The following is a 19283-nucleotide window of genomic DNA, read 5'->3' on the forward strand; positions in this document are numbered from 1 at the left end:
AACTTCGCCACAAAAAATAAAAACAAACGGGTGTTCTCCTGACATGACACAAAGGACTTCTGAAAAAATCCAACTGACGGATCAGCTGTTTCTCAGGCTGATGTGGACGTGGTTCCCTCCGTCTGTCGGCGTCCTTCTCTAAAACGACCCTGGAAACCTCTGCTGTGACATCACTACCTAGTGGGCGTGGCCGGTGCGTAAACCATTCCTGTCTGTCCAATCAGAGCAGCCGTTTTCTGTCACGTGTGGTTCTATACTTTAAACAGTCATGTCACACAGAAGTCAGCATATTCACTTCAGTCCTTATATTATTATTATTACATATATATAATACAAAAACCCACATGTTTGGTACATTCTTCACCCTGTTGAAGCCGGCGAACTGAAACCTGGCTCCGGCGATGGCTAAACTACCTATGTATTGCACATCTAGCAAATCAACAATTTGTAACATCTTTTTTTTTCCAGAAATGTTCAGTTAATATAGGTTTATATTAAATAAATACTATATATAGAAATATATATATATATAATATTTATTTGTCACTCTCATAGTAACATGCAGTTGATAACAGAGCACAGACAGAAGTTTTACAGCAGAACTACGACAGGAATCGGACCTCAACGGTCCAGATAAACACGTCATGAACACTCACATTAGTTTAGGCTCTAAACACCTTGGAGAAGCGTTTACATGCGGTGCTCTGGTGCAGTGTACAGTAGCATGTTTCAGGTTCTGTGGATGTGGAACCGCTGGACTGGGACTCAACTGGACCTTTACAGTAAAACCACGGCACGGGTCGAACGCAGACGGGAAACGCTAGAGTCAAGGCTGTGCACGGGACCTGCATGCACATGTACGCCTCGGGGGTCACTCACATCTCATAAAAATAGAGGGGGGGTGGGGGGGAGTAAGGATCCGGGTCTCTGGGGAGGGGGGAGGGGGTGGAGGGGAATGGCTTGTCCCCCGGTAAGTAGCAGGCAAACATTTATCTAGAGGGTACGTTCATCATCAGGACGACAGCGATGAGGGCGTTAAGAATATTTACACGACATCACAGACCAGGAGCAAACACAGCTACACAGTGGGGGGGGGGGGGGGTCTACGAAGGGTCTTAGGTGTGTTTACACAGGAGAAGGGAGGGGGGAGTCGTGTGCTTAGAATTAACTTAGGGATTGTCGTAAGTCTGTGGGTTTGTCTTTTGAGCTGAGATGCTGTTTCAAGTAGAGGCACAGCAAAGGGGCGGGGCTGAAGGGGAGAGGGCGGGGCTGAAGGGGTGGGGGCGATGGGGAGGGGGAACGGTGCGGACTAACTGGGGAGGGGCCTCGGTGACAGCATCTTGGGTTTTCCTTCAGCCTCTTTCCCCTTCACAGCCGCCACGTAGGAGAAAAGGCAGAGGACGGAGTAACAGATCTGATGAGCCTGCGGAGAAAGAAGAGCATGAAGAAGAGCATGAAGAAGAAGAGCATGAAGAAGAACAGCATGAAGAAGAGCATGAAGAAGAACAGCATGAAGAACAGCATGAAGAACATGAGGAAGAAGAAGAACATGAAGAAGAACAGCATGAAGAACAGAATGAAGAAGAAGAGCATGAAGAAGAAGAAGACGGTGAAGATGAGGCTGGTTCAGGTCAGACAGTTCAACAGGCTGCTGTCAGTTTGTACAACACATACACAACTGAAACAGAAACTCCACCGTCATCATTAACGGCCCTGGAACTCAGACACAGGTTCAAAAAAACATCTTGTGCTCAAGGTTTTCCATTCAGTGTCTGATTATTGATTTAATTTTTTTTTTTTTTCAGCTCCGCTTACAAATAGGGCTGTAAGAAAATATCGGTTCCGCAATATATCGTGATATTTCATTTCACACTACTGTATCGATATTTAAAAGTACTGTATTGATATTTTTAGGTATTTATTCAAATGCAGATATTGTGGAGGTTCATAATTATTATTTTTTGGTTTGTTTTTCATTTTTGTTCATATTTTATTTCTTATTATTCAACACTCTTTTACTATCCCTCTGGTATCCTGTCCACTAAGGCCCTTACTAAGCACCAAGTGTGCCTTTTTCACACACTTGTGGAATAATGTCAAAAAAATTTTCATACCGTTTGTTTTTAATTCTTTTACACTTTTTTCTATTTCATCAACTTGAGCCGTAAATAAAAATACTAAATACTCAATTGTCACATTTTTTAATCCTTTAAATGCCGTATTTGTAATGTAAACAAACCATTTTTTTAATGCAAAAACAAAAAATATATATATATATATTTTTTCAATATACTCCATAAAAAGTGGATCACATATTATTTGATTTTTTCATCCTGGCATATGTCAATGATTAACTCCAACACTGGTTAATTTGCATTATTATTTTTGGCGCTAGGTCAAATGTTCAAAAATACTAGCATCTGTCACCAAGTGTGCGTAAAATACACACCTATAAATCAAACTATTAAATATTATATATTGATTTATTTTTCTGCTCTAATTTGATTTTATTTTTGTAAATCCAGGTCAGTCCTAATCATACAGATCAAATGTTAGAAATAGTGCGTTTTATGCACACTTGGCAGACAGATGCTAGTCTGGTCATTTTCTTTCGTTTACAATGTGCACATTTGAGTTGGTGGACACAATTTTAAAGATCATACAAAAATGAACAACTTCTGAATTCTAACCTTATTTAAATTGTGAAAAATAATATGAAGTTTTTTAACATGAAGTGCAAAGTGTGCGAAAAAAGCACACGCAGATACCAGAGGGTTAAATAATGTTTGTTCCTGAATAAAAATAACAATATAAAAATAAAAATGTGTTTAGTATTTGTGCAGATTTCTGGTGTAATTCAGTTCTTCTGGGAAATAATCATTTAAAAAAAAAGAAACAAAAAACTGCCCTTTTAACCATATCATGATATATCGTATGGTGATCCTAGTATTGTGATTTGTATCGTATCGCCAGATTCTTGCCAATACACACCTCTACTTACAAATATGTTTTTGAAGCATTAATGAGAGACGTTTGTTCTGTTGTTTCATTGAGGTGATAAAACCTATTTTGTTCATTATTAATTAAAGCATCATAAAAAATCATAAACTCAGAAAAAACTAGACCTCCTGTAATAATGGACTGAGTTATATATAGCCGTTTTCTGGTTATTTATTTATTTATTCTATGGCAATAACAAAGATATATAAAATAATAGTGGTAGGAATTTCAGTAATAGTACTAAAATAAGACGTTGCAATAACAAACCTTTTTTCTCCCAAAATAACAGTTTATTCTGTTGAGACATTAAAGCCTGCTTACTCATGACTTTATTATTTTGTCAATTCAAGACAGTGTGTTTCTGCAGAATAATTGGACGATAATTACATTATGTCAAGACAATAACTAATTATTTGATTACTGTTTGTGTAACAAATCACTTCTGCTGTAAGTGGTTGATGAACTCCTTGTTTTGTGGTAATAATGGGTTATTGTTCTGTCAATAATAATACGTCATAAGACCTGGCGAAGTTTCATTATGTTAACATACCAATAAATAAATAAACAGTTAATTACTGTGTTACATCTGAAGTGACTGTTTGTGTTATGTTTAATGTCATTTAGTGAGAAAACATTTGATTTTCCTCTAATAATGTTAATTATTACATTATGTTGAGAAAGAAAAACAGGCTGTGTTTAAATAATGGGTTGATTATTTTATGTTTTACATCAAGATGATAGAATTAACTTTCCCACAATAACCTGTGAACTATTATATAATTCTATTTTGATTTAAGAAAAAAAATCTGTTAACTGTTTAAACTGTTTCATGTCATGTTAATAAGGCTTGTTTTGAATGAAGAATGGTTATTAAAAAACGGGAATTATTTTGTAATATGTACATAACAATTACTTCTTTTTTTAATTGGTTAATCGTGTTCCAATAACGAACTATCTTTTCTTCGGATATAAAGATAAATTAACCTGTTGTCAGAAATTTTAGCTCCATTACAGTTTTACACAGATAATGGATTAATTAAAATGATCACAGTATTAAAGTATCAAGTATTTATTGCACAGTGACCTCAATCAAAAAACAGCTAAAGTAAATGTTTACAAATTAGACCAAGTGTGAATATTCTTTACCACTTGGTCTTCATTTATTTGAACACTTAAGGTGTAATAGTAACGTCCACAGCTGTATGTGTAATTCAGCTCAGATCACATCAGATCAGATCCGAGGAGCGGGACTCACCATGGGGGTCTTGTACTTGTGGATCACCACTTCTTTAGTTTCAGGAACTACGTTGATGCAAGAGACAAAACAAAGAATTGAAAGGCAGCAGGAACCTCAGTGAGTTCATCATGTTTGAGAGGTTTGAGGATTAAAGGTGTAAAAAGTCAAAGAAAAGAAAAACAAGAAAAACAGAAAAAAGCCCGTGGGTCAGAAAGAGTCCAGTGGAACAGTTTGGACGGAACTTTATTCAAATCAGTGTTTTAGTTTTAGAAGCGTTTTATCTAGGGATGCACCGATTCCAATACTCAGTGTGTACTTATACTTGTACTCGTAAAAGTAATCCGATACAAATGCACCGATACCAGTTACGGCTGTGTGCCGTTCCCAGTTCAGTGCAGCAGGTACGAGGAGGAGGAATAATGTGTGTGAGTGTGAAGAGTGTGGAGATGGAACCAAAGAAATGATGGTGATCAAAGTAAGGCTGACTGACAGTAGCGTTCAGACACAGACAGATACAGACGCAGCGTTCTGTCCGTCCTCTGCGTACATTCCATCTGTTTTCCAGCTGATGGAGGATGAGTACCCAGACAGAGAATACCAGCGGAACCGAGGAGGTAGAGGATCTGTTCAAAGAGAAAAACTACTGACACATTTAGGACAACTACCCAGGGCTGGACCAGGGGTAAGTAGCGGTGCGGACCACCGCCAGCGGAAGTGAAAACCAAACTTGTGTCTCATTTGTCTTTTCTCTTCCTGCTGAAGCTAAACTTTTAAACCTTACCAGAGAAAACGCTGCAACATTAGTATCACATTAGTGTTTCCTCTGTCGTCTACATGTTTGCTATTACTGACTTTCTTCTTCTTCTTCTCATTAAACTTTCCTCTCCTTCGTGGTATTTGTCCAGTATGGTTAATTCAGAGCGGCGCCCCCTGGTGGATTAATTGACAAACACTCATTCCAACACATTAAATGTCAGTAGCAACACTTTGTTCCAGTCAGACTAATGACAACGACAATAAAGCACATTTACAAAAGGAACTAACAACTGAAATGGGATTATTAAGTACTCGTATCGGTACTCTGTATCTGCCAGTACTCAAATGTAAGTACTCGTATTCGGTCTGGAAAAAAGTGGTATCGGTGCATCCCTAGTTTTATCAGAATAACAGGGACGTTAAAGGTTCATCTGGAGGACGTTCACGACCCACGCAAATGGACAAAGAAAAACACAAGAGTCTACACTGGACAGGTTGGAAAGGGTTAAATATTAAAAGTAGAATAAAAAAAAAGAAAAGAAAGGACACCAGTTGCCCCCCACCCCACCCTGATGACCCCAAAGTTAAAGATGTGACAGAAAAGCAGCTACGAGGCTATGGTCCTCTGACCCAGGACGGCATCGCTGTCCACAGGACAGATCGACTTTTCATTAGTAACTGTGAACCCATAGCAGAGGGAGATGAAAGGGGGAAGGGGGGAGGGGGGGTCTGGACAGATGGAGGAAGGGGGGAGGGGTGGCAGAGACCCCCCCCCTTCTCAAACAGTCCCACCAAGACGTCGGCTCCCTGAGAAACCGAGGCAGACTGTCAGATGACGAATGAGGAGCTCCGAAATGAGAAGCAGGAAAAATAAACTACAAAAAAAAATACATCCAAAGAAAAACTCAGGTACAAAAAAGGAAAAATAAAAAGGTCGATGAAAGGATGGAGTGAGGAAATACTGTGCACAGAATTAGTTTGAGTAAGAAGGAGAAAGGTGACAACACTTTACCTGCTGGAGAATGAAGGTTTTCATAGTGGCAAAGATGAGGGCAACATTACAAAAGCAGCACAGAGACACGGCAGTAACCCAGCACAGCGCCCCCTACTGCTCACACCTACACCTGGGCTAAGACTGACCACAACACCACCTATACACACACATCTGCTGTTACACCATCTACTGTTACTTTTATCACCTACAACTACATCTGTGGGTGTAGTACAGTTGTGTTTTTAATCCTCTGGGTCTGTACATTCATGATGTTTGTGTCAAAGTTAGAAATAAACTGACTTTCACTATCTGGGAGATTTAATAAATATCAGTCCACTGTGTGTGATACTGTTGAAGTTCTCAAAGACAATGTGGTGTATAATGAACATGTTAAATGGACTGATTTAACACATTTAACTGTGTGGTCTAATTTTTTTTTTTTTAAATCACCGTATATTGGAATGTGTTCTGATGTGTATCCTGTCACTTAACTGCTGATGTAATAATACAGCTCAGATGTACACTTAAGTTAAATATTTATTGTTCCAGACTATTTGATTACCTGTTTTTTTTTATTTAAGGTAAATTATTTAAAGCAGTAGATGAAGAAGTAAAAATAATTTATGAATGAGGCAAAAACAACAAAACCATCTACAGGTTGAATTTGTTTCACCTTCAGGTACTCGTACTAATTGATTAGAATTAAATTAAGCTGCAAAAATAGATGCATGAGTTTTCAGGAAAAGAAAAAGGTATTTTACAATTATATACTTATTTATACACATGTTGTTTTTGGTCTCAATGTAGTTTTTAAAGTCAGTCTTTTATGGTATTTAGAGATTGTTCCTTCCAAAATACAACCTGTTTGCTTCTTGTAATATATTTATAGTGAATGTGTTTATTGAACAGTTTTAGGAAAGACAGTGTTTATGAATCAGGCTACAATAATAAACTATCTGTAACCGCTCAAGTTTGAATGTTGGCTTTGTAGAGATTCAGAAAAGCAATTAAAACATTTAAAGCTGCGTATGACTTTCGTCATCAATTTTTCATCAAATCAGTAAAACTTGAGTCATAGCCTAAGTATCATGAATATGCAAGTCTTTCCGTGATTACTCACCTAAAACTCTTCCCTCACAGTGAACAATTTTGAAGTGTACTCCACCATAAACAGTCCATTTGTTTACAGAGCCGGTATGTCAGTCTGGCATTTTCGGAAATTTGTCGCGACGTGCATTGTAGAAAGCAGAACTACACACAACTGCATTATGGCCGCAGCAGCAACAAACACAGAAACAGCTTCATTGCCTCTTGCTACTGTGGTTGCATGTAGCTCCACTTCCCACATCGCGACAAATTACTGAAAATGGCCGACTGACATACCGGCTCTGTTTGTAAACAAATGGACTGTTTATGGTGGAGTACACCTCAAAATTGTTCACCGTGAGGGAAGAGATTCAGGTGAGTAATCACAGAAAGACTTACAGATTCGTGATACTTAGGCTGTGACTGAGGTTTGACAGATATGATGAAAAATTGGTGACAAAAGTCAAACGCCACTTTACACTCAAGTAAACCCAATACAGAGGACACACTGGAAGATTTGAATTATGGGTGAAATAATGTGACATGACATTTTTCATTTCTTTTTGTTTTTTTGTTGTTTTTTTTTACACATTTGAGAGTTTTTACCTTTGAGATAATGAAACCCCCACTGTCCAGGATAAACAGTCACAAAAAATCTTTCATCCCCTCTGCAATAGCTATTATTAATAATACAAAATAGACTGCACTGTGTTTTTAGTTATTTTATCTGTTTGACTTGTTTCTATCTGTTATAGTATGTTTTTGAATGGGTTGTTTTTAATGCTATCCACCTATACAACAGTATATGGGGACAGTTTGTTTTGAATAGAGTAATAAACTAGATCTGGTTTTCATTAAAAACAGACAGTTGAGAGTGACTGATTTTTGGTTATTAATAGGACATAAAGTACATTTTCGTACCTGTTCTTAAATACTGTATCTATGCTATGACGGTGCTTCACTCTTGTCTCTTTTTAATCGTCACCTCTACCACATCCTCTGAATACTGAACACCTCCGAGTCTCTACATCCCTCATGACAGCCTGTATCTAATTTCATTTCCCTTTAGCTACTCTTGTCAATACATTGCGGCCGTGAAGCTGAGTTACTGCCGTGCCGAGTACAGGCCTAAAATCAATAGATGGTGTAATTACCAAATTCCTCCAGGACAAAGACTCCCTTGACTGTATTGCACTTTTTAATGTGACTCAGCTCTATGAAAACCTAAAAACAAACGAAAAAACAAACAAAACAAAGACAGAACATTATTAACTCAACAACACTGGATGAAAGAAAACACTTCATCTGTTTTTTTTTTCTTAACAAATTAACCAACTTGTTTTTATTCAGTATGAAAGGTCAAAAAGAAATCCACTACACATGAAATGCAAGCTTTTAACGGCTAACCAAAGAAAAGAAAAGCACACTATGAGAAGTTTCCATGATCAAACGCATACATGGGCGACGGTTAAAATGAGGAGAAATGCGTTAGGTTCTGCTCAAAGCTCAAAAGGGGGGGGGGGGGGGGGGGGGGATTCCAAATGATTCAACACAGCTACAGATTTAGATTTAGATGTAAACAGCAAAAAGGAGGTGAGTAGTACATGTGTTTAGGTTTTCATTTTCTGTTTGGTGATGGCCCATATGATGCAGACATGGAATTTCCATTTTTAAAAATGTAGACAAGGACACAAAATTAGTTTTGCCATACAGCTACGACAGGAAAACAGAAAAGAAAAAAAGAGGAAAGAAAACAGAAAAACCCAAGAAGATGTAACTGCTAAAAAGCAAACACAGCAGAGGTTGTGTACCTTCCGCTCCTTGCAGGGGGAGAGAGCATGGGAGAGAAATGGTTTGGATTATTATCGGACAGAAGCACAAGCACTCGACGACACTCGGAGAGGGCGCTATTGTCCACAGGAGCCTTGGACAGGTTCAGGTCTACGTATACGAGAGGTTCGCCAGAGCCAATGAGAAAACCCACCACCAGAGAATCAGCCCCCGGAAACCCCCCCCCCCCCCAAAAAAAAACAAAAAAAAAAACTACCAGAATAAGAGTAAGAATGATGGTACAAAAAAAAAATCAAAAGGAGGACTACAGGTTGGACTTAAGGACCTGAGAGCTGGACTGACCCCCCCCAGAGCCCTCCATGCCTCCTCCTCCAGCAACAAGGGCTGGCACAACACCACTTCCTCTCACACAGAACAGATAAATGAGGGCGTTCACGGACGGACAGGGAGTTCACGCCAATCTGACGCGGGGCCAGCGTCACGTGGTGCTCACGTACAGAAACGGCGTATTTACGTTTTACTGAGACATTTCGGTCATATTCAACACTGAACAGAGCTGCTGCTGAGGGATCAGCAGCTAAAGACGCTCCCGCCGAACAACTGAAGGTGTGGATGAAAGACGTTTTAAATGTGGTAGTTCAGATTAAAGGTGCGGGAGACGTTCGTGACCAATTTTTCACCACATCTGTCAAACCTCAGTCATATCCTCAGTATCATGAATCTGTAAGTCTGTCTGTCATTACTCACTTGAATCTCTTGCATTACGGTGAACAATTTCCAAGTGTCATCCACCAGAAACAAACCATGTGTTTAGAAACAGAGCTGGGAGGGAACTCAGGCATCTGAGGGATTTTATTGTGATGTGCATTGTGGGAAGGGAGGTACCACATGGTATTATATGGATGAAACAAACACAACGCGGAAACGGCTGAAACATGGAAATGGCTGGAGGAATATGCATAGAAGGAAGGGAGTTCCTGCCGTTTCTGCATCGTGTCTGTAGTAACTGCCACTGTCAGGCAGCTGCGCGAGCCTCCATTTCCCACAATGCACGTCGCAACAAAATTCCTCAGATGCCCAAGTTCCCTCCCAGCTCTGTTTGTAAACACATGGTTTGTTTCTGGTGGATGGCACTAAGAAATTGTTCACCGTATTGCAAGAGATTCAGGTGAGTAATGACAGACAGACTTATAGATTCATGATACTGAGGATATGACTGAGGTTTGACAGATTTGATGAAAAACTGGTCATGAAAGTCTCCTGTACCTTTAAGTCTTAGACCTGTTGTCGAGTATGTTCAACTAGTACAGTAAAGAAAAAGGACTAAATGTGGACGAATGCACACACACCAGTTTACAATAGACCGCAGTTAGGTTTGACTGAGACCGAAATGTCCATGTTTGAGGTTTAACATCTTCTATGTTGAGTCGCCTTTTTGTATCCTTTATTACATTGTGTATACACTGAGATGTTAGTTTCCTTTGTTTACTCAGCCCTGTGCACTACCAGTCAGAACTTTTACAACACCTCTATCGTCTCTAAATTAAAGCCCTGGAGGTAACGACCACAGACTGAAACTGCGTGGGATTGGAATAGTATTAAAGTGTAATACCACTGATGGCCACTAGAGGCTCCAAGCCTGTTTACTAATATAAATTCATACTTTTTTCCAGGAGTCGTTTAGGTCGTTTGCTTTATTTGAAACCTTTAATAAGAGGCTCGGTGGTCGTTTTGTACATGACCACCTAATGACAGATGTGATTGACAACTCACAGCTTCTGTCCATTAAATAAACACAAGGCTGTCAAAGAATTCTGTCATGCAACTGTTTCATGAACTTTACCGTTGGCTTAATTATGTACCTGGTATTAATTCATGTTGGCATCAGTTCAGTATCAGATTACATTAAATGATCTCTCAGCTAATTTTTATGTTTAGATATTAAGTGTTTTGGCCAAGCAGCTATTTTACAAACTCAGTATCAGCAGAAATAGCATCTGATAGTGTCCAATTACTATTATGAGCCTTCTCATGTGGAATTTAACAAAACTGAATGATGTTATCGACCGTCTGTCTCAGGTCAGTCAGTCCAGATTTAGACCCAAAGAGTGTCTTTACAACCAGGCCTGGAAATTTTGGGGCAAATAAATAATGCATCACATCTTGTGTAAATATAAGGTTTTAGATTTTACTAAATTTACTGATCATACCTGCATAAAACTGGTATTTTACTGTTTACATGGATGTGGTCCTCATCCTCCTTGTAAATCCATAAACAAACTGCAGAGCAAATCCACAGGAGCAGTTTCGTAGAAGGTTCCATTTTGTCAAACATCATGTGTTCGCAGATCAGTGTCTGATCATCTGAAAGCTGCTGCAAACTCCAACACTTTCATAAAGGTAATATAAAGTGGTTTAAACGCATATTCATTGAGTCCTTTTGAAATCAGTTTTAATGAGCGGTACAATACTTTGCTGTATTCATTTCCAACTTCAGTTCACGATTAATACTTTAATGTTTTGATTCTTTTAAAGCCATTGTTAGACAAGAGTTGAACATTAGTGATTGCTACAAACACTATGATTTATTTTTGTGACAGATTAACTCTGATATGTTTATTACCTCTGCCAAGTGTAACGGGGGAGGTTATGTTTTCATCAGGGTTTGTCTGTCTGTCTGTTACCAAGATAACTCAAAAAGTTATGGATGGATTTTCATGAAATTTTCAGAAAATGTTGATACTGGCACAAGGAACAAATGATTAAATTTTGGTGGTGATGGGAGGTAGGGGGTAGATCTGCCTTGGCGGAGGTCTGCGCTCTCTGAGTGCTTTTCTAGTTATTTAAATGTATTCATATTTGTACGTATGTGTATTATGTGTTTATTATTTTGACTTTGATGTTGAGTTCAACACTTCTAGTTCAGGTAAAGTCAGTGATAACAGTTCACCATTATTGTCTCTAAAGGGAAACTCAACATTCAACCCATCCAAAGACCTGCAATTTCAACTATTTTAACAGCAATTCTCCAAAGAAGACAGACTATTCCATGGTTAAAAATTGCAGGTGTTTATTTTAGAGAAAATGGAGGTGTTTTGAATGGAACTGGCTCTGTGTTTAAAAATGAAGATTCCAACAGCTTCACCACAGTGAGGTTGAATACGTCAATCGCTGCTTTGTGATTGGATACAGTACTGATCATAAACGTCTGATGTTTGTGAATTAAAGTAAAAATTAAGTGCATATTAACAAACATCCAAATCCTGCATTTGTAGTGACTGATTGGGTTTATGTTGTCCTCTACTGATATGTTACTCTACTTGGGTAAATCAGGTCAACAAGTGCTGATTTTCCATGTACGATGTTTATCTTTAAAAAAAAAAAAAAAAAAAAAAACACCTTAAGGCATCGCTGTCTGAATTTCTGCAGTAACTGGATCTCACTCTGTCTAACTCCAGTGCATCATTCAGGAAACATACGAAGGCCAGTGACCACTAACTGCACAGATGTGAAGACAACACATGACACATGTTCAGGGGTCCAAACTTCAGGGTGAAAGTTGCTATTAAATAGCCAATTATTAATGAAAAGTCTCTGCTCGAGGTCATCCATCTTACCACTGATGCACAGCACACACACAGTAACGCTTCAGCTCCTCCCACACAGTAGAGAAACGTGAGGTTTGAGCACCACAGATGTCAAAACAAATTTGTGTGGAAAGATGTGTTCGGATTTTGTTGGAAAACATGCACACAGACAGACACACACAAACAAACTGAAAAAGCAAATCCAAAAAAGCAAAAGCACAAACTGGAATTCTTCCTCTAAGTGAATGATAACATTACGTATGAGCTCATATTTGCCAATCAAAGTGATTAGTTAACTTTTTCACTTATGCTGGTAGTTTTTTGATTCAATTCAGTTTTATTTGGATTCTGATAGAGGAAGACAGTCACAGGATGAAAGGAAATGATGGATGTCAAACAGGAGAGATGGGTAGAAGGGTGGACAGGAGGATGGATGAACTCTGAACCATCAGGAGTGAGTGTTTTCATGCCCTGGTGTGAGATGACCATCAGTGTTCTGCTCTTGTCTTTATCTTCTTACCTGGCTGTGCATGAATTTCAGATTAATTCCTTCCAGTGTGACCTGCAGCAGACCTCCTTCACCAGTTTTCATGTCCTGAACGGGGAACTCTCCGCCCAGCTCTGGACCTGAGGAAACAAAGCATGAGCTTAGAAATGGTTTCGATATGTAAATACAGACAAACTGAGTGTAAATCAATGAACAGAATGTAGGAGTATGTTTGTTTCTACTTAGAATTAAGAAATCATGCATGGGGTTGTGTTGTCGTACTAAAGATTCATCTTGAAACTGAGACCAAGGCCATATTTTCCTACACACCAACATCATACAGGGGTTGGACAAAATAATGGAAACACCTTCACCTCAAGATGATAATGCCGCAATCCATACAGCTAGAATTGTTAAAGAATGGCATGAGGAACATTCTAATGAAGTTGAGCATCTCATATGGCCGGCACAGTCCCCAGACCTCAACATTATTGAGCATTTATGGTCAGTTTTAGAGATTCAAGTAAGACGTCGATTTCCCCCGCCATCGTCTCTAAAAGAGTTGGAGGGTATTCTAACTGAAGAATGGCTTAAAATTCCTTTGGAAACAATTCACAAGTTGTATGAATCAATACCTCGGAGAATTGAGGCTGTAATTGCCGCAAAAGGCGGACCTACACCATATTAAATTATATTTTGTTGGTTTTTTAAGGTGTTTCCATTATTTTGTCCAACCGCTGTATAAGGAAAGTAATGCAGTTGTGGGGATACACAACATACCTGGTTTGATGCTTTGCTGTCTGGCTGCTGCTCTTTCCATACTATCTTTAACACAGTAGTAGAGCTCACGACACTAGAAACAAGAAAACATAAGGAGTTCTCTTACTGATGTTTGTCCTAAATAATAATAATAATAAATTTTATTTGTATAGCGCTTTCCATAGAACTCAAAGACACTTTACATGCAGCAGATAAAAACAGAAACCAGACATATTAAAAACAGATTAAAAGCAGGTGCAAAAGGCAGGTATACAAATATAAAACAGTGATAATATAAAACAATGAACGCTATTAAGAGGATGTACCTAGATTGATAAGTTCTCACCTTTTTAGTGTAGAACTTGTTGAGCTGTGTCTCTTGACCGTTGCGTCTCCAGAGACACAGCACCTTTGTCTTGGGGCAGTAGGTCATGTTGATGAGCTTTTCATACCACCAGCGCTCATAAACTGTGCCAATATTGCTGCGCAGGACTATGCAGTCATCACAAACCTGGGGAATCAGGAGGTAAAACACCACAGTTTAAGAAGGGCACAAGGGTTACATTAATATCCTTAATGTGATATTGACAAAGTGCCTACCTCCATGAAAAAGATGTCTCCTGTGGTATCAGTGCCAGCGTGTACAACAAACGTCTGCTTCTTGATGTGACGGCTTCCACTGGGCCTGATGGACAGCTCACGACCGTTCTGAAACAAACCCGACCGCAAACATTTACAAATGAAGCTCAGCGGCTGAGCTGACTGGATTAACCATGATGAAGAGGGATAAATACACACCATCTGGGCTAATTTGTCCAGTAGCTCATTGATCTCTTGGCTGTATGTGAGGCCAATGTGGGACTTGCCCACCAAGCGCCTGACTTTCTTCCTGATGTCATTTTTGTTCACCTAAGCATATTCAAAGGGAACAGAAGTTAACTGGGTATCAGGAAGGAAACGGGGCCACGGTGGCGTAGATCAACAAACAACCTGAAGAACGTACTTTCAACATTAGCATGTATGCGATCATGTTGTGCAGCAGAGTGGCCAGAAGTTTGTCCTCATCATCCTCCAGACGCTTACGGTCGTGTTCTCCCAGTGACAAGTATCTGTGTTGAAAACACAAAACCGAAAAGAGATTAGATACCATTACAGATGACGGTGAGACTAATGTGTGGTTAAATCTTATGTGTTGAACATCTGAACCTTTCGATCATCTCCTGAGGTCCCTGGTCCATCCCCATACCCTCACGCTCCAACATGACAGCGTCTAAGAAGGCGTCCTCCCAAAACTGCAGCTGGTCCCACAGCGTGGAGCGCTCCTTACCTGAACACAGCACACATCCAGCTCAACATGGGTCTAATACACATAACTGTAACACATGACACAGACACACACAAACACACTGTACATGAACTCATGTACATCACATGCATATTATAAATGAAATATAACTTCTCTCGGCACACACATTATCACCGAGACCAACTTCAGTAAAGACCTTTTATTTCAAAGGTAACACAGAAAAAATATCTTCCTATTCACGGTAGGAAGATGCTTTCTAGAAAAAAGCCCCACATTCTTAAATATAACCAAATGGACAGATTTCTAAAAGCTAGAATAAGGTCTAACCACTGAAAGACCATAACTGACCTTGAATATATAGGACAATGACAACAGCTGCATCAGTTGTACATTATCAAAAGCAAAAAACACAGCTCTCATTCTTCAAATAAATAATCTTGTGTTCTCTGCTTGGATATTATGCAAAAAATATTTTAGACTGTTACTGGTTAAATTTACCCTGATATTATTTATGTTCTTAAAACCATGTTTGACTATATAATTGTTAAATAACGTAAAGAATAAATAATAATATAATAATGAATCTTTATTTCTGGGATGTGTCACTAAATCGGCTTTTTTGTAGGGTATATTTTGTCTTTGGATCATTCTTCAGTCAACTCAATCAAATTCAGATCTTTTATATCTTTTGTATTCTGAGTCTCATCAATGGCAGAGTGTACTTAAAATTACGTTTGACAACACTCGAAGGCAACATCCACTTCTCCTGTATGCAAACGTGCGAAATGTCAGGCTTCAAGATTAATAAGGGAGACGCAGAGGTGAGTGGAAAGGTTGGTAAAGGAAGAAAATAAATGTTAATAAAAAGGTCTAAGGAAACAAAAACTGTCACTGACTGACAGATAAAAGGCCAAATTTCTCCACGTCAAAGATGAAACCCAGAGCGGGTCAACAGTAGAGTCATCCCACACACGGGAAACAAAAAAGGGCAAAGGCAAAGAGATTAAGCCCCTACTTAGAGAAAAGGTTTCCATGGCAGCATCCTCGAGTTGATCCCACACGGAGCTCTTATCACGGCCTGGAAGAATTTCCCAGGAGGAGCAGCAGGAGAGAAGAGAAGCATGAGAGCAGGAGGGGGTTAGGCCGAGGTGGGGGGTGGGTTTAATGACGAGAACAAGAGCACAGCGGCACAATAACACGGCACAGAAACACAAGGACCATCCAGGACACACTAACGTTATTTACTCACCAACAGATTAAATTAGTCAAAAACATGTTTAACTCAGTGGGAAAACAATAACCCAACACAGCAGTTTGTGGTGATTACACCTTATGAGATTTCTGTAAAAATTTCACGTTGCCTTAAGGAACAAGTTTAACAAATGTCAGTTTGTTCTTGCTCTAATTAAAATCTTCAAGTAAACATGACGACAGTCTTAAAGGACCAGTTCGTTTTTTTTCTGTTAACTCTGTACATAGATCAGTAATGTTTGTTCATCACTATCTAAAGAGGAACCAAGCAAAAATAATGTGTCATTTTAAAAATATTTAATATTACACAACATCTCACATGTCTGACTTCTGCTTTTCCACTCGATATTAAACCCTTCTATTAACAGAAACATTTCTTTCCATCTGCTTTAAGGGAAAAAAAAAAAAAACAGTCACCTATACTCTAATAAACTTTGCTGTCATAGCTGTGCACTTATAGAAAGTGTGAAAATATAATAAGGGCTGCAAAGAACTATGAATCAGTTGAATTATTTTATGGTCAAGAAAACAAATGTCTTATTATATCCACAAACAAAGACGATATGAAGAAGATACAGTTATGGAGCAGTAAAAGAATCCGAAAATATTCACATTTACAAATGTGGAATTAGAAGGTCCTGATTTGCTTTCCTTTAAAAAAAAAATTACACAACCTCCTACTCCAGGGGTTATAAACCTGGGTGGGGGTCCGTTCAGACGGGCTGTGTCCATACGAAACCACTTCGCATTAGCATAATTGGATTCCTCTCCTCCTTGGTCATTTTTCCTACTGACTGAATTCTGTCTTACTGACGTAGCAATAGTCAGGTGGGGTGGGGGTGGGGGGTACCATTGGGGGAAAACACTGTACTAGTTTACTAATTAATGAAATACATAGTGATTAATTTATTAATTGAAAACAGTTAATTGTTGCAGCTCTGAATATAATAAATGTTAGATTTGTGAGACAGTTAATAAAAGGAAAGATTAGAACAGCAATAGTGAAAAAGTAATAAATGAGTGTTAAAGGAGGGCTTGGAGTGGAGGATGGTCGTACCCAGCAGGCCTTCACAGAGGTAAATCCTGGTGCTGATGTCCTCCATGGGCTGGACAGGTAGACCCTTGGTCAGTGCAGGTCCATGTTCCTTTGCTCCTGGTTTCAGGGTGTGGGTCTTTCCCTGTGAGTAAAACCACCAGTGTAACTGAACACAAGACTACACGAAAACAGGTAAATCTGTGGTCAATGATCCTGTCCTTTTCAGGGGCGTTTAAGGTCATTTCCACAGATATTATTTAACCAGATCACCTCTACTTAAGTTGATACATCTGGTTTAGTTTGAGCGGGCATAGTTTCCTAAAAGCATTTTAAAAGCTGCACCAACTGAAACAGTTCTAGCTAAGGTTGAGTGACAAAATCACTGTAAATGTAAAATATAAATAAAATGTTTATAAATGACAAAGGTCTTGTTGCTATACTAAATTTGACCCCTGTATATTTTGAAAAATAAAACTGTTTTCAAGATGTTCAGCCTCTGATCTATTCTGTGTTTTGTGTAACATTATGTTAGTTACTTTAGACTTTATGACAGAGTAGAAATGATGAATCTTGCGTCTTACACAGCTTTAGTGTTAAACTGACTAATTAGACAGGTCTCTGTATTTACAAAAGGAGATATTTCATGAGCTTAAATTTACAAGTCCTGTCTTATATTTTAGTTACCTATGATGTGACTTAATACTGCTGAATAGTGAACGTACAAACACTGAGCTGGTAGCTGGGTTGGTTTCGATCTCGCTGTCGGAGAGCGTCCCTCTAGACTGGGCTAAATGAGGAGCCGTTCGGCCGCCATCTCCTGCTGTGCTGCTGAGGTCGCTGTCAGCTCCCAGAGTCTCTCCAGAGCTGTTACTTATCTAAAAAAATATATTATTCACATTTTTCAAAATGAGCAACATTTCTGCAACGGTATGCCAACACCCTCTATATATGAGCCTGTACAATTTGTTATTTCCTAAATACTTTTAAGAAATGGAGAAAAGAAATGTTGGGATGAAAATAGGACAAAAGAAGTACTGAATGTAGCTGCAAAGGATAAGAACCAAGCATATGGGGTCTGAGTTGGCTGTGCCCTACCACTGTGCTCGCTTCTGAGTCCTGGCTGGTGCTTCTAGTCAGGATCGGTGGCTCTGAGCTTGTTACAGACTCTGTGTCACTCTTCTGCAAATCCAGAAAAAAAGAGAATTTAATGGTGAACATTAAAAGACCCTGAACATGCATCTACACTCATACCACTCAAAGACAAACAATGCCAAAAATACAGGGTGTCCACAAAGTCTCTCTACAATAAAAAAATGGATTACAAAAGCAATTGATGAGATACTGTATGTTAATCAGGTTTGTTCTATGTACTCAGTGGTTATCAAAGCTTTTAATCACACTGTGGGATCATGTGCAATCAAATCATTGGTCCATTTTCCTTCAATGAGATCAATTACTGCAAATGGTTACCTTGACCTTTTGACTGAATATATGGCACCACAACTGGATGACCAAATTCCCTGGACACCTCGTTCATCAGATATCACTCCCCTGGATTTCTTTCTATGGGGTTATGTTAAAGATATCGTGTATCGAACAAAGATACAGGACATCAATGACCTGAAGTGAACGCTCACTGATGTCATTGATACTATTGATGCGTCTATGATACAGCCACCATGGCAAGAAATCAATTGCTGTCTTGACGTGCTTTGTGCAACTAGTGGTGCTCATGTAGAGGCGCATTAAATGAGGCAGAGAAAAAAAAACGTCAAACTTTTCATTTTGTAATAATTTCCACAGATTTTTCTATTCATCTGTTTCTGTAATAAATGTGTTAAATTGTAAAGAGACTTTATGGACACCCTGCAAGTTCCGAGAACAGACTGTTGTGGTGGTTAAAAAGCTAAAAACTGTGGATTACATTAATGCAAAAATGAATTGGAGGTGTTTATTTTTTGTTTTACCTAAGGACTTATTCATCAAGTCTTTA

At 38.9% G+C, this 19283-nt stretch overlaps 1 protein-coding gene across 32 annotated transcripts in view; it reads right to left on the bottom strand.

Moving 5' to 3' along the window:
• Positions 1-455: 455 nt before the first annotated feature.
• The window catches only part of madd (MAP-kinase activating death domain), a 71980-nt gene continuing 53152 nt past the window's right edge, over positions 456-19283 (bottom strand). For 16 of the 32 annotated variants that reach the window (XM_030129254.1, XM_030129210.1, XM_030129261.1 and 13 more), the window contains 15 exons: positions 18386-18469; positions 18013-18165; positions 17312-17432; positions 16019-16081; positions 14904-15024; positions 14701-14806; positions 14496-14606; positions 14298-14405; positions 14044-14208; positions 13719-13791; positions 12972-13078; positions 8885-8893; positions 8228-8297; positions 4256-4302; positions 456-1423 (listed from right to left, as the gene is read on the bottom strand). In XM_030129254.1, the coding sequence (XP_029985114.1) occupies positions 1310-1423; positions 4256-4302; positions 8228-8297; positions 8885-8893; positions 12972-13078; positions 13719-13791; positions 14044-14208; positions 14298-14405; positions 14496-14606; positions 14701-14806; positions 14904-15024; positions 16019-16081; positions 17312-17432; positions 18013-18165; positions 18386-18469 (1452 nt within the window). In that variant the 3' untranslated portion in view covers positions 456-1309. The remainder of the gene's footprint in view (positions 1424-4255; positions 4303-8227; positions 8298-8884; positions 8894-12971; positions 13079-13718; positions 13792-14043; positions 14209-14297; positions 14406-14495; positions 14607-14700; positions 14807-14903; positions 15025-16018; positions 16082-17311; positions 17433-18012; positions 18166-18385; positions 18470-19283) is intronic. The other 16 variants (XM_030129318.1, XM_030129146.1, XM_030129343.1 and 13 more) reach the window with 8 other exon arrangements.

This window comes from Sphaeramia orbicularis, chromosome 3 (assembly GCF_902148855.1).
Source record: "Sphaeramia orbicularis chromosome 3, fSphaOr1.1, whole genome shotgun sequence".
Classification (NCBI taxonomy): Eukaryota; Metazoa; Chordata; class Actinopteri; order Kurtiformes; family Apogonidae; genus Sphaeramia; species Sphaeramia orbicularis.